Source organism: Bombyx mori, chromosome 3 (genome assembly GCF_030269925.1).
Source record: "Bombyx mori chromosome 3, ASM3026992v2".
NCBI classification, from domain to species: domain Eukaryota; kingdom Metazoa; phylum Arthropoda; class Insecta; order Lepidoptera; family Bombycidae; genus Bombyx; species Bombyx mori.
In genome coordinates, this window is record NC_085109.1 from 14,576,063 (window position 1) to 14,601,715 (window position 25,653).

The following is a 25,653-nucleotide window of genomic DNA, read 5'->3' on the forward strand; positions in this document are numbered from 1 at the left end:
GCAATACGCAAGATCGCCGGCGGCTGATTAAGAAATAGATAAACGCTAATATCTTTCCATTTTCCGCATATATACCTTCGGGCATTAGGCTCACTATTGTTTTTTCGCAGAGAACTGATTGTATTAGATTAGTCTCTCACGCACATCCAGACACGTGAAATGTCAATTAAAGAGAATCATTATTGGGTAATGGATTTTTTATATGTTTGTTATTTTTTATGTTTATACAAACGAACTCATGCTTTTTTGCATTTCCGTCTTTTTTCTACTGTCCGTATGTATTTATGTCTAAGCCTTTGTCTCGCTCTTCAGTCGAAAGTTTTTGAGAGATTTCAGCATTTAATATTCGTCACAGTTCTTCAAGTGAGTATAGGTATATTAATTAGGCATGGCAAGCAGCGTTGTCTTAAAGACTATTAATTGTTCATTAGAGTTGAATAAATTAAATTATTAAATGAAAAAGCAAATAATGTGTAAAGGTATTGGAGACTTGGGATTGGAATAAGCTTCGTTATAAAATTTTTGTGTACGTATTTTAATTGTTTACATATAAACACGACCGATTTAACGATTAGCCTGTCAATTCCTAATTTCATCACTTATATAGCTTTCTTTTTGTATTTTAGTTAGTACTTTTGGGGCATTCAACTTTAATGTTTCATTTTTAAAAGTTATTTTAGTCTAAATAGCTTTATATATTAAACATAGTGAAATAATTAAATAATATAATTCAATGGATGAGATTGGGACTTAAGCTCCAAGGTGGCTAATGTAGAATTGGGATCGTAGCGCATAAAATAAAACTATTCTATTATTGCACTTTTATTGTTCTCTTCCAAAATCTTCTCTATTATTATAGTTAAAAGGTAACTGACATCTTTTTTACGCCTTGCTCATTCAATCCTCTTCGCCATCTTACTTTTCTCTATCATTCTCTTTTTCCTTTCTCACCGTTTTCTCTCACGACATGTCCGGTAGCTGATTAATTTATAGATTTAGTAGTACACTCGAATTTACCAAAAAAAAACCGGTCAACCCCTCAGTATCAGGGGTCCAACAAAACATTCTAATACTCTCCCCAACGAGTTTGTTTTCTGTAAGTAGAGAAATAAAAATCTTATCGTCCTGCGCCAACCGCGCTCACGGCGTGTCAGGGATTAGGCCCGCATTATCCTGCTCTTTGTGATTGTATGTATAACGTTTTTGTTTTGAACAATTAGAGAGAGAGTTATAGAAAATACAGTTTATTGCACACCAAAACACTATTTACATTAAAAAAACAGTCAAAAAGCAGATTTGAAGTCGTCGTGGCCTAACGGATAAGACGTCCGGTGCATTTGTGTTGAAGCGATGCACCGGTGTTCGAATCCCGCAGGCGGGTACCAATTTTTTTAATGAAATACGTACTTAACAAATGTTCACGATTGACTTCCACGGTGAAGGAATAACATCGTGTAATAAAAATGAAACCCGCAAAATTATAATTTGCGTAATTACTGGTGGTAGGACCTCTTGTGAGTCCGCGCGGATAGGTACCACCACCCTGCCTATTTCTGCCGTGAAGTAGTAATGCGTTTCGGTTTGAAGGGTGGGGCAGCCGTTGTAACTATACATGAGACCTTAGAACTTGTATCTCAAGGTGGGTGGCGCATTTTCGTAGTGGATGTCTATGGGCTCCAGTAATCACTTAACACCAGGTGGGCTGTGAGCTCGTCCACCCATCTAAGCAATAAAAAAAATGATACATTTGTAAATAGGCGGTCTTATCGCTAAAAGCGATCTTTTCCAGACAACCGTTTAATTTACAGAAATTCTGGAAAATATAAAACTATATTTTATGTTGCGGTGTACTATTTAAACAATATATTATTATAGAAAATATATACATACAATAAACAGATATATATTTCATATTGGTATATAAATCAATTATTAATATACCGTTTTCATATAATATACTTACATACACATAATAAATCAACAGTATGGAAATGACAAATGATAATGATACAAACAAACAACACTAAGCAGATAAGTAGTGTTCCTTCACCATTATTTTAAAGCAGTTTAAAGTTGGAACACTCCTCATTGCATTAAATGTTCTTAGGAATGACATTCGGATTTTTATTGCTCTAGTTAGGCAAGCTGTCTATGCTAGCAATAACGCACACTGCATGCTTATTTAAAGTTTCAGTTGTAACAGTAGCAGCAGTCGTACAAAATGAAAAGAAATCAAATCAAATCAAAATATGAAATCATTTTTTTTTAATTTATATCTTTTTTTTTTATTCATCATAAATGAAAGTACATACTTGTTGAACGTCAAAAAGAACTACCGCCAATTCACAAAAACTAGCCTCTGTCCTGAGAAGAACTGGCAAGGAACTCAGCGGGCATGTCTTTTTTTTTTAAATATTCATTTTTACAAAAGTTATTATTATAACGTAACAATTATTGCAATATTGAAATGCCCGGAGCGAGCAACTCATTCATACGACAACCTGGTTCCGCGGAAGACGGGTGCAGTCCTCGCGACCCTAACATTTAGTAATTAACAACCAAGAGTGACCTCTAACATTTATAGCATAAAACATTTGAACGTAATTGTGGGTATTAAAGTGAGTTAATTAAATCAATACTCATCATTGATAAACAACTGCTGTATCCTCGCTCTGTGCTCCCACTGTCTGCCTGTTGGTGTCACAAAGGAGTCATCCGCTTCGGTTTGAAGAGTGGGACAGTCGTTGTTCAGCATAATTGAGACTTCGGTCTCATGACTTGGAACGATTGGCGGCATCCAATTAGTCAACTTTATGGGCTCCGTAACCATTTTACAATAAGTGGGCCGTGACCTCATTCACTCATCATCATCATTATCCTGCCCCTCTCCCACTCACCTGAGGTCGGCGCAACATGTTTTCTCCTTCCATACTCTTCTATCATATACCATTTCTTCGCTCACTTCCCTCTTACCCATATCATTTTTCACGCAATTCATCCATTTCTTCTTAGGTCTACCTCTTCTTCTATATCCTTCCAAATTCATAGTTAACATTCTCATACTAGCCTCATTTTCATTTCGTCTTATCATGTCCATACCATCCCAAACGCGCATTTCTCAGCTTCTCTGTCACAGTTGCCGCTTTCAGACTTCCTCTAACATATTCATTCCGTATTCTATCCATTCTCGTTACTCCACACATCCATCGCAACATTCGCATCTCTGCTGCATGCAATTGCCTTTCACTCATCATCATCATCATTCTCCTGCCCTGCTCCCAGGGGTCCCCAACCCGGGGTCGGTGCAACATGTTTTCTCCTTCCATACTCCTCTATAATGTACCATTTCTTCGCTCACTTCCCTCTTACACATATTGTCTTTTACGCCATCCATCCATTTCATCTTAGGTCTACTTCTTCATCTAAAGCCTTCTCGTTCACTCTTTTACAAAAATAAATTCAGAAAGATCACGGATCAATTGGTTCTAAATCACTCTCAAAATTCTAGGTACCAGAACATTAGGATCGTCATCGATCCTTGATTCCACTCTAAAACAGCTCTCTCGTCTTTCAAACTCGAAAACACAATATAGTAGCTGGGTGGGTGGGCCATCTCAGTGTTGTTGTTTCGCGAAAATTCATCGAGTTATAATCTATAGCAATTAAGAATGTATACTAGTGGTACGGCATATTGTAAGTGTAAATTCATCGAATAATCTACAGTAATTAAAAATGTATACCAGTGGTAAGACTTATTGTAAGTGTGCGTTGGTAGCTACAACGATTCTGCCCATTTTTTTAACGAAGCAGCTATGTGTTCCGGCTTCAAAGGTGTGCAATATTTGAGATTTAGACTTGACGGTCAATGCAGCTTTAACCTTTGATATCTATGTGCTCTGGTGATCACTTATAATTTTAAGGACAGTGAGCTCGTGTACATTTCTAGAACAATGAAAAGCCGTATAAGTCTATGTAGATTCCCGTTCAAAAATAGCACCCGAAATTATTTATTTTATTCATTCAAACTGTCCGCAATTTCCTCTTCGTCCCACTTCAGATCTCGTCCCGTCACAAACATAGGATGTTTCTCGCTTAGATAATTTTCTTTTGGATGTTTCGGGAGCCTTTGTCGAGCCCTTTGTGAGAGACCGATGTGTTCGAAATTTAATTCTGAATAGATTAAATATCGATTGGTTTTGACGGGATTTTTTCTGGAATCTGAAAATATTATTTTATTCGTCATATTTTTTGTTGAGAACGCACTATCGTTAGTTCACGCCATTATAGCTGATATTTTGTCCATCATCGAACGAATAAAAAACAGCGGTGACGTCATCAAATTCATTCACATGAAACTTGGCTGGGATAAGGTACCTGATCCACACGACGCAATCCTGACGACATGCAAAGGGCAGTGCCACGAGACATTTGTCAAGGCGTTGACAGAACGACTCCGCCTGTGCGTGGAACCCTTACTTTATGTGATATGTAGAAGTGTGGAGTCGAAAAACTTGAACAGGCTTTTTGCCCGACCGGATAAAAATGGTGGTAGGTATAATTGTGTACAAACGTAGAACTTGATTTATGCTGCATTTGAACAATTTTTGGGATTTTTGTTTCATTTCTCGAATTCGGATAAAACACAGATGCTGGTTCCATGGGGTTTTTAAAATGATAACATTAGCGTCGCAATGTTTTTTGCAACAATAGTCACTCGTATTTATGGTAGAATAGTGGGGATAGCTTAGTCATGAATTCTCTTGCATGCCGTCTCAAAGAGTTGTTATGTAGCACTATGCAAACAGTTAACTTCAACTATTTTTAGTTAACTAAATAGTAACGTTGCGCCGATATATTTCTTAAAATATAAATTAATATATCTGTCGTTCTCTAAAGCAAAGTTTGAAGGTACACAAGATATTACAAATATAGTAATGGTACTGTAATTTATGTTGGTTCGTAGGTTGGTGGAATGCACTGACAGAGGTTTTTGTGAGAAAAATATTTATTTCCTATAGTGGCGTCGGATGACAAAAGCTTTAGTGGTTAGGAAGCGCGCGGCGTTCGTTGCTTTGGTCACAGCACTGACTTCGTTCGCCTCAAGTCACCGGTACGAGGCCCCCTCACCTCTCGTTTAACCCCGCGCACTCCCTCTTACAAATCTTATTAATTTAAAACTAAGCTAAAAATTTGCTAACTTCCTTTAACAAAACGAATTCACCACACAAACAAACATACACCAAATATACCAATCACAGCTCCAAATTTATATTTAACGCATCGCTAACAGGTACCTTTAGCTTACCTTACACATTACAATTTACTATGCTATGCGTTGCTGTATCGCTATTTGCGGTGCGTAGCGTAATTTAGCGCTACGCCAACTGACCGGACCCTCGGTCTTGGACCGCCCTTCAATTTATTGAACTCGTTCGTCTTACCCGTGAAAAGGGCCCTTACTTTTCTTCTGATCTTACCGGCAATGCAAGACGATCGGGGCACGTGTACAGAACTGTTCCGGTGCGCATATTTTAATTCGGGTGTGACATTGTTATTTTTCACTGAAATTCGTAGTGATACATTATTTTTACGCTATTATAATATTTTAAAATCTTCTTTATTTCTTCCACATCGGTTGTTTATATTGTCATAAGAAAAACAAATAAAATAATAAATTATTTAAGGAAAAATTAATTAAATTGATCAAACAAAACAGTTAGAACAATAAGTTAAAACAGTTAGAACAAACAATATTGTTGCGGCTGGTTCGCAGCTTGCGGATCAGGGATGAGCAGCGCTTACATAGGAACTTCCCATACGCGCTTCGGCTAACAATCTTCATGCATTGCAGAAGCGAGGCAGCCCCCAGAGTATTCTTAATGTAGTGTTAGATTGCACATGAAACCCACTGTATTATCTCCATCAATAATCCATGCAGATTTGTGGTATCGAAGAAAGTACATAACGCCTTAGATCATAATATGATAGGATAGGATATGATAGGTCATATCCTATCCTATCATATTATTATTATGATCTAAGGCTAATATTATCCTACCAAACCGACGGGAAAAATCAAAACTGCCGTTACTACCAACATCTCTTGTCGTTGCTTTTAGGCTCTTCAAGCACTGGTCACCATCCTCGTCGAACTTCGACTATTGATAGTCTCTAAAGCTATTAACGAAGAGGAAGGGAAAAAATCCCTTAGGTGCGGCTATTTTGACGGCTCTGTAACACCGAGAAATAGCTATTTACTTTGAAATGAAATATTAAGTTTAGTTTAATAGTTTAACTATTAAAACACAAGATGCTTGTATCGTCTCTGTATAGTTTCGGTTACCGGTGGGCCCCATAGTCGAGCATCTCAGTAGGATTACATCCCTTCGAGCCTGCACTTATCTCAGCTTGTTTATAGCTGTATAAAGCTATTACCGAACCGAATCAAGATTTGAACACCCACTGACAATTGTAGCCGACTTGGAATTTTACGATTTCGGAAATATTCTCATGTTTGTTTGGATAAGGTGAAATCGTATTTATCAGTCAACACACTACTGATAACTGAAAAGCTTTGAGAACTTGTGAGGAGTACACATTTAGCAAAATACTCCAAGTGATTAAAATCCTCCTTTTTTTTTATTGCCCTTGTAGGCAGACGAGCATACGGCCCACCTGATGGTGAGTGGTTACCGTTGCCCATGGACTTCAGCAATGCCAGGGGCAGAGCCAAGCCGCTACTTACCGCTTAATACTCTCCACAAGCCTCGTTTGAAGAAGGACATGTCATAGCGCTCGGGAAACACCGTGGAGGGCAGCTCATTCCATAGCCGGATGGTACGTGGCAAAAAAGACCTCTGGAAACGTACTGTGGATGACCGCAGTGGCTCCAGGCAGTATGGATGAACTCTACTCCGGCGGCGGGCGGTGCGATGGTAAAAACGAGATGCCGGTATCATCTCGAACAATTCCTCAGAGCACTCCCCATGGAACACACGGTACAAAATACAGAGGGAACCGAAGTCCCTCCGCAGACCCAGAGGTTCCTGATCTAGCAATGATAATGTTGGATCCCTTTGCATCATAGATGACTAGAATTTAGTCGTGTAAGCCCAGAATGGTGGATATTTGCTAATGGTAATAATATGGTATGTATTGTGAGTCTACACAGTTGCGTATTACGATATAGTTGCCCAGTTTCCGCAAGTCAGTCATTCGTTTAGGCTTAAGCGATGAAATAACCATAGTACAATAAAGCTGAAACTGATTTCATATCGCAACTTGAGTGATCACGTTTACGCTGTGATGTCTATGGACCCCAACACACCTAAAGCTACTTCAGTAGGTGTGTTTGTTGAACCAGAATACACAAATCTTACGAAAAGTGCTAAGCTTGAGGGCTTCATCATTTGAAAATGTGGCATTATATCTCATTTCGAATCAAATCTAATCTATATATATAAAAATGAATTGCTGTTCGTTAGTCTCGCTAAAACTCTAAAACGGCTGGACCGATTTGGCTAATTTTGGTTTTGAATTATTTGTGGAAGTCCAGAAAAGGTTTAAAAGATTAGATAAATATGAAAATGCTCGAATTAAATAAAAATAACAATTTTGTTTTTCCTTTGATGTGTCCCTCGTCGGACTGATTCCTTTTGTTTGTTTTAAGTTTTGTTTACACAAAAGTTTAGATCTTTTGTTATCGATCGAGCCACTACGAAGTCTGCCTGGTCAGCTAGTCAAATATAAAAACTATCTGTGCGAGTTTTAAGGATTGCTTTTCTTCAAGGTTAATTATATTTTTAAGCAAAAATTACATAAAATTAATTAAATTACATTAGTTTCTTGATGGTAAAACATTACAATATAATGGTCTACCATCAAGAAACTAGTACAAAGAATTCTACATATACCTGATACAAACTCTCTCGGCAATTTGGCACCCTCTCGTACCAAATTCCGTGAATCCTCGCGTTGGCGGTGACAAGTTTTATTTTGTACCTTTTCGAGTAGTCACAGTAAGTAGAATACAGATGTCTTAGTTTTAAAATTCAACTTTTTGATAGCAGTGGCGAAGGGTACAACAAATCAGTTAACTGTACATTGGCTCAAGATACCTTTTTTGCTCTTGTCTTTCTTTGGTCCGATTTTTTTTTTATTGCTTAGGTAGGCGGACGAGCTCACAGTCCACCTGGTGTTAAGTAGTTACTGGAGCCCATGGACATCTACAACGTGAATGCGCCGCCCACCTTTAGATATAAGTTCTGAGATCTCAGTACAGTTATAACGCCTGCCCTACCCTTCAAACCGAAACGCATTACTGCTTCACGGCAGAAATAGACAAGGCGGTGGTACCTACCCGCGCGGACTCACAAGAGGTCCTACCACCAGTAAAATATTGGTCAAGTGGTCTATAATTTATGTAAAAATCGATAAATTCATTTGACAGCTAATGCTAGGAGATATTAATTATTTACCATAGTTTTTGCAGTAAAACATTTAAGATGAATGAATATGCCTTAATTATGTAATTAGTGAGCTAATTTGCGCAACTCTTTTTGTCGCCGTGAAGTAAGTAATATCACTACACTACGAAGACAGTGCATTTAACTATAGATAGGCTAATGTGCTCATGGTTCACTCGGTATCAAGAAGTTTCCGGAACCCATACATAATAATATATAAATGTGAAAGCGACGATTTTTTTTAATTACTTAAACTGGTGGTCGAGCTCACGGCCCGCCTGGTGTTAAAGAGTTACCGGAGCCCAGAGACATCTACAACGTAAACGCTGCCCCCTACCTGGAGATATGAGTTTTAGGTCTTAGTTTTTACAGTACAACGGCTACCCCACCCTTCAAACCGAAACGCATTACGGTAGAAATAGGCAAGGTGGTATAACCTACCCGTGGGGACTCACAAGACGTCCTACCACCAGTAATTACGCAAATAATAATTTTATCGGTTCTATTTCTATTACACGATGTTATTCCTTCATCCTTTTCATTAGAAAAATTGTGAATGCGTAATGGCTATCCCACCAATCAATAGGACCCAAGTGGAAGGGTCCGTCCAGACTTCCGTCGCACTACACCCAACCATTAGTATCAAGGTGCAGAGTGAACTTTCTGTACCACACTTTCGCAGTAAAGGTGCACTACCCAATACTTTGGGCCGTTTCGCGGATAGTTCCAAGGGATTTATGCGGGTTGAAAACGACCAGAGTTGTACATTTACCGCTTTTTATTTCTTTTATTGTTTTCAAACGTCTTCTCGGATGAGTTAGGAGTTTTTTTCTCGAAGGTTCCCCGGAAAATTTGGCGTCGATGAGCTTTTAAATGGATCCTTAGCTTTTTTTTTGGTTTTTATTGACAAGATACAGGACAGGAAATTGACAGCATACGGGAGTACTAGTAACCAAAGCCAAGGTTGTAGAAACAAATACACTATCTCCGTCTATTATGTAACTATTTTATTAAAATATTAAATTAAAAAAAAACATTTTTTTGTTGTTGCTCAGATGGGTGGATGAGCTGACACCCCACCTGGTGTTAAGGGGCTACTGGAGCCCATAGACATCTACTACGTAAATGCGGCACCCACGTTGAGATATAAGTTCTAAGGTCTCAGTATAGTTACAACGGCTGCCCCACCCTTCAAGCCGAAACGCATTACTGCTTCACGCCAGAAATAGGCGGGGTGGTGGTGCGGTCTCACAAGAGGCCCTTCCACCAGTAATTACGCAAATTATAATTTTGCGGGTTTGACTTTTTTCGTAATTAGAAAGTGTTTTCCAATTATGAAAAGTCGACTTACACAAGTCGACTTAAAGCTAGATCGAATAAATAATATTAATACAGAGACCCTCTATTTACTCGCGCATTCAATTAAGCTGAACATTTCGTGTCCCTAGCACCAATCTAAGGAGATTTCCAACGAAATAAGTGAACATCGGTGTCCTTGGAGCGGAAGGTGTGGTTTCGATTTCAATTTTCCAATATCCATATGTGTAGGTTTATTTGTTTATGGTGTTTTGTTTGTGTACGAGATTGGTGAACCACCTCATGTGGTATTAAGCGGTTGTTGTGGTATTACATCACAATGTAAATGCCGTCGCTCAATTTCAGGAGTGAGTTCGAATTTCCTATATTATTTTATCAGAGACCATCTTTTTTATATTTTTTATTGCTTAGTTGGTGCAAAGTGTTTACCGGAGCCCATATATATCTACAACGTAAATGCCACCACCACCTTGAGATATGAGTTCTAATGTCTCGCACTAGGCATGTTTTGCCTTAATTTAAAATAGAAACGAAAAATACAGGTTGTACTAGTGTAGTATATAAAATAGTATAAAGTAGAATATCGAAAAAGCATGATCTTTAAAGGTGAAATTGGTCAATAGCCATTTTTTGCTGATTATGTTCGCCACAATTTTACATTATTAATATTATATAATTTTACTTTGTGATCAGAGTTTTCTTAACAGTCTTTTTTCTTATGATTCAAGGATTACTGTTGGCCCGGAGGCCTTTCCAGTTTCACCAGGACAGGTGGGCGAGCAAAGGCTCAGCCAGGAGGGGTGGGATTTGCTAACAGCTACCCGAGCGCCTCCGAAGGAGACCTAACAGCTCAAGAGTAGCTGCTTCGCGAATGAATCTACTACCGGATCGGAATCGCGACCCGCTGAGAAGATCCGGCGAGAAACTCAGCGAGCTGATTCATGGGTTAGGTTGCACGGCGAACTCTTTGTCGAGTTCGACGAGTACGGTTACCGAGGTCCCTAAGCCTGCTTCTAGTGTTAGAGCTGAAGGCGTCTAATGCAAAGGTTATTGGATCTGATGGATCCGTAAGGACGTGTCTAGGGCGTCGACGGTGACTGGCTCCTGCGTGATCAGGATTCGGGGAGTAGTCAGCGGCGGCAACGATAAGGCGATTATCATGACGATTCTTAACAGTCGAATCAAGAGATCATCTACTACGTCTCAACTTACTAAAACAACATTAGAATACCTAATATGTATGTATATATAATTTGTGCAATGGCGGGTATTGTTAAACTGGACAGGTTTCCTTATTATTCTCGAAATTGTTCCTTCATTTGAGGTCACAACTATAGATATCGTGAGAAGGGTCTTAGGCTTAAATCGGATTATCTTAGTGCAGCAGAGGAGTATTTGAAAGACGGATTTAGAATCGTGAGGGCGTAGATTTCGATTTTGGAGTTGGCAATGCTTTTGTAGGGAAATAAAAAAAATGCTTTTTATTACATGAATAGCTGGACAAGCTCACGGACCCTCAGACATAGCCCACTGAGTTTCTCGTCGGATCTTCTCAAAGGGTCACGTTTCCGATCCGGTGGTAGATTCTGCGAAGCACGGCTCTTGCTAGGGTTCGTGTTAGCAACGTCGTCAGGTTTGAGTCCCGTGATCTCACCTACTAGTTAAGGTTACGCTGAAAAAGCCTCTCAAGGCTCTCAGCAAGGTAGGAGCTCACGGCTCAGCTGGTATTGCGTTCTTAGTGGAGCCGGTAAGCATATTATGAGTATGACCACCTACTTAGTGACATGACGTTAAAGCCTCAATTGCGTTGCATAATGGTCATCCCACCCTTCAAACCGAAACGCTTTACAGCTTTGCGCAAAAAACAAACAGGATATTAGTATTGCCTGGGCCTGGGCTTACTTAATGGTGATGGTAAAGTTGTTACGAGCTGGTGTTCGGGATAAATATAAATTCTACCGAAGTAGTACAAATTAAAACTCTATGAAATTTAAAACACATAACGAACATTTTAAAATTATCAATTTACTTCTTCCGCTTCGCTTCACGTGATCCATTCGCTGTTTCGCTTCGAGTAGATCAGATTATTCACTGCCTTCGTATCATCTCTGCAACGCTTTTATAGTCGATACGACATTCCTAAATTATCGAGAGCATTCCTGACAGGTCGAATATTTTCGAAATGTGTGTCCGCTATTTGATAATAGATAGTGTCGAACTTCTCGAGCGTTCTCGATTTTACTAGTTCTTCCGATTCTGCTATTTGACGATAGATGGCATAATTCACACCGGCGTAACAATATGTACTTCTATAAATTCTGTAATTTCCAAAATTGTATTTGGTATTTACAATTCATTGAAAAGCTGGAGAGTGACTATTAATAAACTATCTATACTATAATGAATATAAAAAAAATATATATTTTAAAGCATATATATTACATTTCCGTTTTTGTTTTTAGAGTATTTACAAATCCATGTATATTAAATTCTGTTTGTAAGGTAGTCCTGTGATCCTGAGTTGATATTTAGTTGTGATGTCTATTGGTTCCAGTGACAACTTACAGTAACAGGTGGACTGTACGCTTGTGAATCAGGTGCCATAAATGGATTCAGCTACCAGTTTTGTAATCGTCTTACGAGGTCTTCACAAACTTTTCCCTAAAATTCCCTTCGAAAACGGAACAGAACCACAGGTCGTTGAACCTGTAATTTATCTAGTGACGTCACCATAAATCCAGCGCGATCTTCGTGAAATACCCGGAACCAGTAATTACCTCTAACTCCATTCTCAAAGTGCTTTTCTTTCAAAGTATTTTTCTATCTTAAATATTCCAACTTTAAAGGAGATTAAAATAGTTACCACAGCTTTGAACATGTTTACACTTCGACTACTTTTATGGCTTAGTATCGCGTCTATTATATGCATATATACCAATTATTTCTTTATATTTAACATTCCTATGCTTATTTCACGAATATTTTACGTTTTTTTCTTGTCACAGTCGACCATTATTGTCTTCATTTGAATATTTCACTAACTTTGCTTGTTAAGGACGATGCAATTAACACAATTTTTCTCTGTCAGCAAATTTCTCCCCTCCAAAACTAGTGGTTAAGTAAATTATCAATTTAGCGTTAATTAATTATAAATACTTAGAATAATGTACAATGTTAATATTTAACACGGTAACGCTGCAACTTTAAAATTAAGTTTTATTTTTAATTCCTCTCTACCTCGACTATTTAACTCGCGCCGTGCATGGAAATAATTGGTTTTTCTTAGCAAGTCAAAACATTAAAACTAATAAATTAAAATCGTATTTAACCAACTGCGTTAGATCAACAAACGTTTTACAATATCAAATCAACGGTCTGACCTGCACGCCTGCCTATTCAAATAGGCACATAGGCAGTGACAACGAGACTACAATACCATTATCGGAATCGTGCGGGTGTACTCTTTGTTGTCTACCATTGAACATTCACGACGCGTTCAAAAAGCGCACAAGACGGTTATGGTTCAGTAAGTCAACAAATATTTTCAGTTTCTTTGAGACATGAGGTTTGCGTCTGTATTGTATAGCATAACGCCTATCTCATCCATTGAATCAAATTGCAGATTACTACTTCACGGCTGAAAAAGACATATTGGTAGTACCAATTAGTACGGTCTGAGAACACACACTAACGCTAAAATGCTCCATATTGATAGATGAGCTGAGACCCAGCATAATCACATCACTGCATAAGAATAAAGTGTCTTTTATATGCAGGCTTTTGAGGTTATATTGTCTGTTGCTTGAAAAAAAGGGTATATGTAAATATATAAATTATTAGCGTGTCAGGAATAGTTTCAAGAATCTCACTACTACCCTCACTGTCCACTGTCTAGTTGCTAGGTGCATTCTGCAACAATATCGTAATAGGACGTGTTACCAAAAAAAACTTTAACTATTACATTTAAATCCTTATAATAAAATATAAAAACTTAACTATGCTCGAACGACTTAAAGATTTCCCGCGAATTGTGTTTGCTTTTAAATTGGTTCTATCCCATGCGGGTCTAGAATGTTGCCGGACAACAGTAAGCCTACCTCGCTTATAACTCGCTTAAAACTCTGTCACTTTCCATACTGATCTCCCTACTCCAACACAATGGGAGATCTCATTTTATCTGTAAAGATGTCAACACCACACCAACAAATGCGCCCTCAAATCTTCCTCAAAGATCTCAAAAATATACATTTTTTTGACATTTGAATGGTCTCGTGACAGCAGTGACTAATGATCGGGGTGAATACTTAAAAAAATTTTTTTCGGACAGGTGAATTAGACAAAGGCAGTTTGGGGGTTCGTGTATAATTTGGACGTCATTTCATTATTTCAATTTTGAGGGGCTTAATGTGATTCGTTATCTTTATTTACTATAATATAGAAGTATCTATAAGTAGTTTAAGCAAATTTAAATAAATTATTTAAACTTATTTTCTTAATTCGAGCCGCCGGCAACGCAAGCCTATGTTTGTTCCTAGTATTCACATTATGCAAATCGCAGACATTTTTGAAAATTTATTGTACGTGCGTAAAAACATTGATGAATTCCCCAGAGTCTACGATTTGCACATGAGCATGAGTGAGTAAGCCAACCGGCAAATATATCCAGATTATCTGATTGATCTCGTGACTTCAAGAGTCATCTTGGCTTCTACACCTCGGGTCTTTTTTTTTATTGTTTAGATGGTTGGACGAGCTCAAAGCCCACCTGGTGTTAAGTGGTTACTGGAGCCCATAGACATCGACAGCGTAAATGCGCCACCCACCCTGAGATATAAGTTCTAAGGTCTCAAGTCTAGTTACAACCGCTGCCCCACCCTTCAAACCGAAACGCATTACTGCTTCACGCGGACTCACAAGAGGTCCTACCACCAGTAATTACGCAAATTATAATTTTGCTGGTTTGATTTCTATTACACGATGTTATTCCTTCACCGTGGAAGTCAATCGTGAATACAATGCAATGCATTTTTAGGTATTGATTGTTTATAGAAAGAAACCTTAAAATCCCATTACAAATGATAAAGAGCACTTTAATAATCACGCCAATCTATTTTGCTTTTAAGCCCTAAATTCAGTTTAATTTTTTTTTAGGGTTTATTCAGACAAAAAATGACAAATCTTTAAAAAGCGCTCAGTGGCATCACGTACGCTTGAGCTTTTGCGAGCTACATACAACTGTATTTCACAATTAGAATTTTATGAAGATTTATGTTTGCTACAGTCGAAATTTTGCAAAACGTTAACTACTGCGTGTTTTGCGATAACGCTGACAATTTGATCTCGTGTCTTAAGACAGAAGAAAATGTTCATTTTCTCATGGGATTCCGTAATGCTTTAAACATGAAACTAATGAAGTGTGAAGTAGTTTGCCCATTAATTTCAAAAACCAGTCTAAAGTGTCTCCATAATGAAGTAAGTTTACCGATATATTCATATTATATATTTTGTTTAGATTTGGGATTTCTTTAATACATATCCATTTATATGAAATTATTTAATATTTGACTCATATATGTAGTTATTGCTAGTGGAAACTTCGTTGTAGTTTAGTGCGTAAGCATTCAAGTATGTATACAGCCTTATTTAAAGTGCTTCTTCAGCACTACTGTCTTACTGTCTTGTAACTAAATACATCTTTTACACAATAAACCGGACCTTCAAACCGAATGGACGTATTATTTACTCTCGTCTAATCCATCGTGACCAGACCACACCACAATAGAGCTACCGTTTTGGCCTCCACACTTATTAAGACCCTTATACTCTTGGTATTTGAAGAGAAGAGATTGAAAAATAAGTAAGATATGAAAATAGAGAATCATTTTTCTTAAGAAGGATGTGCTTAAGATAAATTCCAAGATATATTTAGCCTTTACGCTAAACGCTAAATTGTAATAAAAGTAAGTAACGTACATTAAGATGTAAGATTACTGCAAATCTTACTTAGACCCTACTCTACATAGAGTCATATAACTGACTTAGTAAAGTCCACTCTACAGTTTTATTTGAATGCTAAAATATATATACTTTTCATATCAGCGTTGGTTATCTACGAATTATTTAAACTTGTAATCATGTAAATTTTAGTGTCTAACACAAATTTAGAGCTTAAATTATACATATTGTTACGCGCTGGGGTTCGGGATAAATAAAAGTTCAACCATAGTACAACTTAAAACTGTATTTATCATTTAGAACACTCACAGAACACTTTGAAATTCTTAATTCACTTCATCCGCTTCGTTTCAGGTGATCCTTTCGCTGTTTCGCTTCGAGTAGTTCCGATTACTAACTGACTGCCGCGCCATCTCTGCAACGCTTTTATAGTCAATACGACATCCCTAGAATTATCGAGAAAATTGCTCAAAAGTCGAGTATTTTCGATGCGTGTTTCCGCTATCTGACAATAGATGGCGTTGTACTTCTAGATATTCCTAGATCCTTCGATATTCTATTCGGCGATAGATGGCGCTACTCTTATCAGCGTAACAATACAATAAATTAAAGACAATTTTTTTCTATATAATAAAATTAAAAATATCTGGAATCTGGTTGAAGCAATATATACCGTATATATAGTATACCGAGTCAAATGGTAAATCCAAACTTCCCAGGAGTTCCACCGAAAGATACAGACATAATTTCAAAGTCTCCAGCTCCAGCAGTTGGTATTCGTATAAGACACCAATTGCTATCCAGATATCGAATATCGAATATAAAGGTAACTCCATCCGTAACCCAAGCCCAGACCCGAGGTATACAAGCCAAGGTGACTCGTGAAGTTAGTTACGAGGTCAATCAGATAACCTGAATATTATTATATTTGTCTGTTTCTTTACTCACTCATGTTCATGTGCACACTGCTACAGTTCAAATATAAACAGCCAAAATGTAAGTTTTGTGATGTAAAAATCTCACAATTCAATCACCTCGAAAAGAAATCCGCCTCTCTGCCCTCTCCAGGCCGACGAAGCGAGATAATGCACAACTTTATAAGTTCAGCAATAAACCTGATGAACCAGTGCAAGATATATTGTAAAATCAGAAGATGATAAACTCCGCGGCTGACAATGAGCCTTACGCGGTTGCCTTACCAACTATTTTCATTTGACGTAACTACCCTCTGTATTCAAGTGTGAATAGAAATCCGAGAATATAACATGAGCAGTCGTTATCAATCACTTTCGAAATATGTATGTGGGATGCAGGCTTCAGACAATTAATAAAAGTTTCGCGTTTACTACTTCCACGTTTTATTTCAATACAATTAATATAAATTTTAATCGTTCCGTCGTGCTCGTGCTTCGTTCGTCGTCGTTCATCCATCTGTCATTCTGTCATCTCACACGTCATCCCCTTCCATTCTCGATATACCGCTGCGTTCACAAACATCAACTTGCATCCATCATATCATGCGTTCAATAAAACATCATTCCCACATTCGGCCGTCCTGCACGTAAGTCTGTCCTCAGAGTTACCTTTTTATAACACTAACATCTTACAACATAGAGAAAGTTATACAAAAAGTTATAAATCATTCTTAAACAAAACAATTAACAACTATTACATTAACATCATATGACTAAAGACTGAACATATTACAACAAAACTAACTTAAAAAAAAAACAAAACTCATCTTATGATAAAAGGATATTAGAACATCGTATGCTAATAAATGTAACATAATAGAACTATAACTAGGGTTAACAATATAATTCACTCATCCTTTCATACTACCAATCTTGAACTCATCCTTTCTGTTTATTCAGTCACTTAAGTAATCAGGCCACTTTTTCATAAAATCAGCAGATGTAGTAGTCTTGTTAGGGCCTTCAACTTGTGCGTCAGCCTTCTCAACATTGTATCTATTCTTTCTTTTGACCTTTACTATTCGATATGGTCCCAAAAACTTTGGTTTCAGTTTCATTCCTGTACCAAACTGAGTCCTTTTCACAGCTACTAAGTCGCCTTCCTTGTATATAGTACATTCTTTCATTTTCTTGTTGTAATTTCTTCTATTTTCTTCTTGTACTTTAAATATTTGTTTCTTCGCTTCCTTCCTAAGTTCTTCTCTACTGTCAATGAAATTGTGTCTTTCTTCTTCCATCAAAAGGTCCAGTAATTGAATATCTTCTTTCCTCTTCATTTTTATTCCAAAGAGTAATTGAAATGGGGTACTATTTATACTCCTGTGGTAAGTACTGTTGAGTGCTCTTTGAACTCTGCTTACCAACTTATACCACAATGTAGGTTTCTCAACTGAAAGTTTTGTCAGTACTGAAATTATTGTTCTATGAACCCTTTCAACCTGACCGTTTCCTCTGGGAACCCCTGTTGTTATTTTTACATGCTCTATTTCTTCCTCTTTACAGTACTGTGCAAAATCGTTACTCGTAAATGCAGTCCCTCTATCTGAAATAATTCTTATAGGATTACCAAATACTTGTTGATGTATTTCCAGCTTATTTAACACTTCTTGGGTAGATGTACTCTTTGTAGGGAACAACCATACAAACTTGGTGAATGCGTCAACAATAGTCAATATGTAATTATATTGCTTACGTGTCTCCGTAAGTGGTCCAATGTGGTCCAGGTGAAGTGTATGTAATGGTGTGTCACCCTTTTCTATGGGATTCAAAAATCCTTCTCGTTTACCTTCTTTACGGGATGCTAACAGACAAGGTATGCATGTAGCAATATAATCCTCAATCTTTTTCTCTAATTTTGGTATGTAATAATCCTTATTAATCAATTCCATTGTTTTCTTCTTTGAAAAATGACCATTATCATGCGCCCTCTTAATAATTTCAATTTCCATCTTCTGTGGTACAACCAAACAATGTTGTGGTCCCTTGCAGAGTAATCCTCCTTGCAAATAAAAGTCATTATATAGTTTACCATCTCTCAGAATATTCATAATTGCATTTAATCCGTTGTCACTCTCTTGCGCACGTCTTAAATCACTATGTAGGTCTGAAAATATAAGAGCTACATATGGGTTTCGGCTTAGAGCATCTGTGTGTTTCATCTTCGAACCTTCACGATGTTCAATAGTGAAATCATAATCTTGTAAGAACAATATCCATCGTGCCACTCTTGTACTCATTGCTAGATCTTTTTTATTCAGTGTCATTTGAAAAGCTTTGCAGTCTGTAACTATCTTAAAATGCTTTCCGTATAAATAATGTCTAAACTTCTTTATACCTTCTATTATAGCCAAAGCTTCTAGCTCATAACTTGTATATTTACTCTCAGCGTCAGTTGTTCGCTTGCTCATATAATGTACTGGATGTAGTTCACTGTTGTCATCTTTCTGTAATAATATAGCCGCATATGCTATACTTGAGGCATCTGTATGAAGTTCTGTTTCTGCTTTTGGTTCATAAATTTTCAATACAGGTTTACTGGTCAACTTTTCCTTAAGCATATTGAAAACTAATCTATGTTCATTGTTAAATTCAAACTTCTTATCCTTTCTTAACATATCAGTAAGAGGTCGTGCTATCACTGCATAATTTTGTATGTATTTTCTAAAATAGGAACAAAGTCCTAAGAAACTTTGTAGTTGCTTCTCATTTCTCGGCTCTGGAAATTTAATGACAGCATCTGTCTTTCCCGATGATGGCATAACTGTTCCACCTTCAATAACATGTCCTAAATATTCCACTTTTCTTACTAATAATTGAGATTTCTTCCAGTTTATTTGTAATCCGTATTCCATAGCCAATTGTAATACTTCTCGCAATCGTGCAACAGCTTGAGCTTCATTTATAGCCGGTATCAACAAATCATCGATAAATACTACGACAATACCCCTCGTTATCAAGTCTCTAAATATTATTGAAATAAATCTTGTAAAAACTTTGGGACAAATTGATAAACCAAAGGGTGCCTTTAAAAATTCATATTGGCCGTTCATTGTTACAAAAGATGTATACTTAATAGAATCCTTGCTGACCCTTAAATGAAAAAATCCATTTTTAAGATCAAGTGCACTAAATATTCTCGCAGGTGCCAGTCTGTCAATAAGTTCATCGATAATGGGTAGCGGGTATTCATCCTTGAGCATTTTCCTATTAATTAATCTATAATCAACACATATTCTTATGTTTCCGTTTTTCTTTCTGACAAGAACAATTGGGCTAGTATATTCAGAAAAGCTTACCCGAATAACTCCTTGTTCCAGCCACTCCTTAACCTGTTTATCTACCTCATCCTGTTCTTTTGGTGATATTCGTCGTGGTCGTTGAGCCACTGGGATGTCGTCTTTAAGTGTGATTTTCAACTCAATGGGAGCCTCTTTAGTTTGACATGGCCGATATTCATCTACTAACCTAGTCACTTCATTCCTCACATTTTCATTCATAACATGACCTACAATGTCAATAGAACATGGAAAACAATTTACCTTAAACAACCAATCATTTGGTTTCATCCATACCAAACCATCTTTCATAACTGTAATAACATTTCGTAAAAATTCATGTCCCAATATCACTTTAATAGGTATACTGTCTCTAGGAATCACATAAAATATTATATCACGATACGTGTAGCCGTCGATTTCAATGTTTGTTTTAAATTGTTCACTTGATATTACCTTTGATGAGCCTAAACCGGTAAGAACTGTGTTTACATTTTTAAAACACGTCGGAGAGCCTATTTGCTTATAATAGTCCATGGTTACTAAATTAACTTCACTACCAGTATCAATTAATGCATGAATTTCGTTATTATTACACAATTTTACTAATTTCAAAGTTTTTTTCAACACTTTACATTCTTTATTTACTTTTAAAATGTCAACCTCACTGTTATGACATTTGTCGCGCACCGTACTGTTCGCAGAGCCAATCACAGCATTCATAGCGTTGTGAACTTCGTCAGATTGATTTTCGAAAATTGTGTTCGCGCCCTCCTGCGTCGTAGCGATATACGTGCGTTTCGGTTGCTGCTCCGTTCTCGCGCTGCTAGCCGTAGTCGATGACGCTTCCGCCTTTGCCGGACATTGTGAAGAAATATGGCCGAACACGTTGCAGTTGAAACACTTTTTTCCTTGCATCTTTTTCGGGCAATCTTCACTTTTATGACTCTTTTCTCCACAGCTATAACATCGAACTTTTGATGACCATTCTCTTGTATTAGTAATTTTCTGCTCTTTTCCGTGAATAGGTTCTTTCTCCATTTTTTCTTTCAAAATCTCGTATATTTTTAATTTCTCCTTTAATTCAGCGTACGTTGTGACTCCATATAGCATTATTTTATTTATTTCTTGATCTTGTATGCCATCTACAACATATTTTATAGCCACGTAGTCCGCCATTTTGCCTCGGCGTCCAAGCTCTTTCATGGCAAACATGTAGTCAATGCATGATTCATTTGACTTTTTCTTTTTAGCACTCATCATTTCGTGAATAGTCTTGGCGTCTATGGTGTCAGGGAACTCCTTACTGATGGCTATCTTTAAAGTATCCCAGCATGGAAACGTTTTTTCAGAATTTAACCACAAAGCTGCCGTGCCGGTTAATGACCGTCGAGCCACTAATAACCGTTGCTTTGGTGTCCACTCGAATATGTCACCATTTTCCTCTATATCTTGTATCCACTTTGTTACAGCATAAGTTTTGTCTTTGCCGTCAAACTTCCTGATGATATTCTCCGTTAAGTGAAACATTCCACCACGCGTTGGTCGATCGAAAATACTGTCGTCGTCATCGAAGGACTGGCTTTTTGATCGTCGTCTTGCCATCCTCGTGTATCAATCTTTTGTGATCGTCGTACACAATGAAGATTTAAATACGTCGTGTGTATATTCGTACAATTGACGCGTTGTTTGTTTCTCGTAATGGCGTCGAAACAATTATTATTACTTGCCTTTTCTTTTGGCCGATCCCGGACGAGCCCCCAAAATGTGGGATGCAGGCTTCAGACAATTAATAAAAGTTTCGCGTTTACTACTTCCACGTTTTATTTCAATACAATTAATATAAATTTTAATCGTTCCGTCGTGCTCGTGCTTCGTTCGTCGTCGTTCATCCATCTGTCATTCTGTCATCTCACACGTCATCCCCTTCCATTCTCGATATACCGCTGCGTTCACAAACATCAACTTGCATCCATCATATCATGCGTTCAATAAAACATCATTCCCACATGTATATATTTTTTAAATGATAGCTCTAGACATTTTTCTGCAGGCGATCACCTATTTTGGATTAATGCTTCTCTCTATTTAGCAGGAGAATCGGTTTTACAGACGGTAGGAAGGATTGGAAGTCTGCATGGGTGGGTTCTAGCCTTATGCTACTATGTATGGGATTCGGTTGAAAGCGTTACACCACACATTGAAGACTTATGTGTTGAGATGGCTGATGGTATCCACATTGTGATGTCTAAGAGCTCTGAGCTCTGAAGACGTAACAATTGGTGGGCCGTGAGATCGTCTACCCATCTAAGCAATAAAAAGAAATAAGCAATAAAAAGAAATAAGCTAGAATTATATGTATTACAGCAATCCCTCCGGCGTGACCGATTTCCATTGGGGATGATCACCACTCACCGTCTGATAGGTAATATGCACGTTCACATTCGAAGGCAAAATACATCTTTGTTTTTCTCCACCTTATCTCACTAGGTGGTATCGGCACAGTTAATTTTTTCTATTCCATTCTCTTCTATCAGCCGTCATCTCAATACTCACTCCTCTCTCTCTCTCTCTCTCCCCCTCTTATATCGTTATTCATACACTACATCCATGTCTTCTTCGGTCGACTTCTTCCCCCTCTACCTTGCACTACCATTTCGATACATCTCCTAGTCACATGCATCTTCTCTCTACGCATCATATTATGTCCATACCACGCTAACCGTCCGCTCTTTAATTTATTAATTACCGGGGCCACTTCCTGTGTAGAAGGCAAAGTACAAAAAGTGTTAAAATTCCTAAAATACACCACGTCTACTAATAAGTCTTGATTTTTTATTTCCGTTTATTTACATATTACATTTTCGTTTCACATCTGAACATAAATATAGGAGAATAAGTAGGTAATAAAGCTAACACATAAAAAGCTCTTTTACGATAGAAAAATAAAACGTATAACGGGTGGAAATAGTTTTACGGAGCTTTTATGGAGCTTACGAAAACTTTTACAGCTTACACCGGCCACCTTATTACACGCTTTGATGAGATTGAATTTTTAATAAATACTAATTAATAATAAAAATTTATATATAATTTGGTTCTTTTTTAATGTCCTCACACTAAAAAAAGAGTCATCCTTAGGATCTAGAGCTTTTCTCCTATTGAATGAAACGACACAGAACTTACAGCTTATAAGAGACTTACTTGTCATTACATAAAAGATACTAAAAATGAGTAGGATCATATTTTAAAACAAGCTTCCTCGACACGCAAAGAGAGATGCAGATATATGAAAACAGGCGATATATTTTTATAATTAAGCAATATTTGAATATTCAGAATAACCAAATGCTTTTTTTCAAATATGGTAGCAAGCTTTCTTAAGGACAAAATGCTTGTTTTAATTCATAACAGACAATAGTGAAAAGATTGTGTCATGTTGAATGAAATACATATTTTTAAAAGATTAATATTGCATAAACTCAGAAACACCGCAATAGTCCCTCATGTAATAAAAAATAATCGATGTTTTCCTCGTAGTTTTGGTGTAAATAAGTATAGTATTATTTTGTATAATATATTTTTTACTTTGTTTCAGTGGAAGTCGCGGTGGGGAGTGGTCACTAAGCTGTCACCAGCCGCAGGTAAGTTTATTGGTAAAGTAGATGATGTTTCACTTTATTATTACACTTTGCTTGGACTGACCCGCGGTGTTACGAGTGCTAAAAACATGTCGTCGTGGCCTAACGGATAAGACGTCCGGAGCATGCACCGGTGTTCAAATCTCAGGCGGGTACCAATTTTTCTAATGAAATACGTACTCGGCAAATGTTCACGATTTACTTCCACGGTGAAGGAATAACATCGTGTAATAAAAATGAAACCCACAAAATTATAATTAGCGTAATTACTGGTGGTAGGACCTCTTGTGAGTCTGCGCGGGTAGGTACCACCACCCTGTCTATTTCTACCGTGAAGCAGTAATGCGTTTCGGTTGAAGAGCGGGGCAGCTGTTCTAATTATAGTTGAGATCTTAGAACTTATATCTCAAGGTGGGTGGCGCATTTACGCTGTGGATGTCTGTGGGCTCCAGTAACCACTTAACACCAGGTGGGCTGTGAGCTTGTCCACCCATATAAGCAATAAGAAGATAAAAAATTTAAAAAAAACTGGATTTAAATAAAGAAATATATGTATAAAATAAAGTTGCTGCATATTTGATTTATGCAAAAAGTACCTGACAGTCAGATATGGGATCAATAAAAGGTAGTTAAGATAGCAATTACAATGAGGATAGGGATGACGATGACGGCTATTTCGGATTCTTTAACGAACAAGCACCAATCGGTGGAATTAAAAATATCCCGACAAAATCAGTTAGTGCAATTTTAAAATTCTCAACGATTTTCCTGCAAATAAATCAAGTCTAAACCGCAAACAAACATAAGTTCTTGCTAAGTTTTAATTAAGCTGTCTTGTTTTATTAAGCTGGTTGCTTTTTCTCTAGTTTATTGTTTATTTAATTATTATTATTATTATCCTGCCCTTCTCCCAGTCACCTGGGGTCGGCGCAACATGTTTTCTCCTTCCATACTCTTCTATCATATACCATTTCTTCGCTCACTCCCCTCTTACCCATATCGTCTTTCACACAATCTATCCATTTCTTCTTAGGTCTACCTCTTCCTCTATATCCTTCCACATTCATAGTTAACATTTTCTTACCAACCTCATTTTCATTTCGTCTCATCACATGTCCATCCCAAACTCACCAAATAAAAAAAAAAAATTGTTTATTTAATCTGGTTATTATTTCGTTATTGATTCACCTTTGTGAGCACCACCATTTTGCTTACAAGAACAAAAACAAATCGCTTTATTTAAGTTTTCATTGAGCCTCGAAGGGTGCTATAGCGCCTATTAAGACTTTAACTCTAACCGTCCGCTACCATGAATACTTTCAAAAATCATTCGAAATGTTGGAAATAAAAGAATATAAAAAACGTGAGATTAAACCGAAAAATTGGCCTTAGTTACTGCTATATTATGTTTACTAGCTTTTGCCCGCGATTTCGTCCGCGTGGAATAGTTCACAAATAATGCTTTATTTTAGAACAAATTTGGTTAGAATAAAAAACGTTATAGTGAGCCAACCTTAACGTATAGACATATGCTGTCGCGGACTTTTTTTTTATATTTTAAAGGGGGACAATCTCTCATACATTATTTTAGCGAAACATTAACCGTTTCCGCAGCGCACGCAGTGGAAGTTCCTAAAAAGGAAAAAAAAAAACAATTTTGAAACATTCTTTATTGGTGCTCCGCTTGCATTGGTCTTAGCGTGATGTTATATAAATAGCCTATAGCATTCCTCGATAAATGGGCTATCTAACACTGAATAGAATTTTTCAAATCGTACCAGTAGTTCCTGAGATTAGCGCATTCAAACAAACAAACAAACTCTTCAGCTTTATAATATTAGTATAGATGTGCTTCCTTAAACGCTTATCACACGGTAGGTTTTGGAATGTCTATCTTCATTTCTAAATAATACACTGATGTGCTCACGAAAACGCAATTGGGCTTAAAATATGTTCAATGAGGTCGAGCAAAATTATATATATTTTTTAAAAGACATCGAATTTACCAAATCACACTTTTATTATC

At 37.2% G+C, this 25,653-nt stretch overlaps 1 protein-coding gene across 1 annotated transcript in view; it reads left to right on the forward strand.

Moving 5' to 3' along the window:
- LOC101738846 (uncharacterized) overlaps positions 1 to 25,653 on the forward strand; it is a 474,148-nt gene that overhangs the window by 144,860 nt on the left and 303,635 nt on the right. Inside the window, exon 3 of the mRNA XM_021348311.3 lies at positions 23,585 to 23,630. Within this exon, the coding sequence (XP_021203986.2) occupies positions 23,585 to 23,630 (46 nt within the window). The remainder of the gene's footprint in view (positions 1 to 23,584; positions 23,631 to 25,653) is intronic.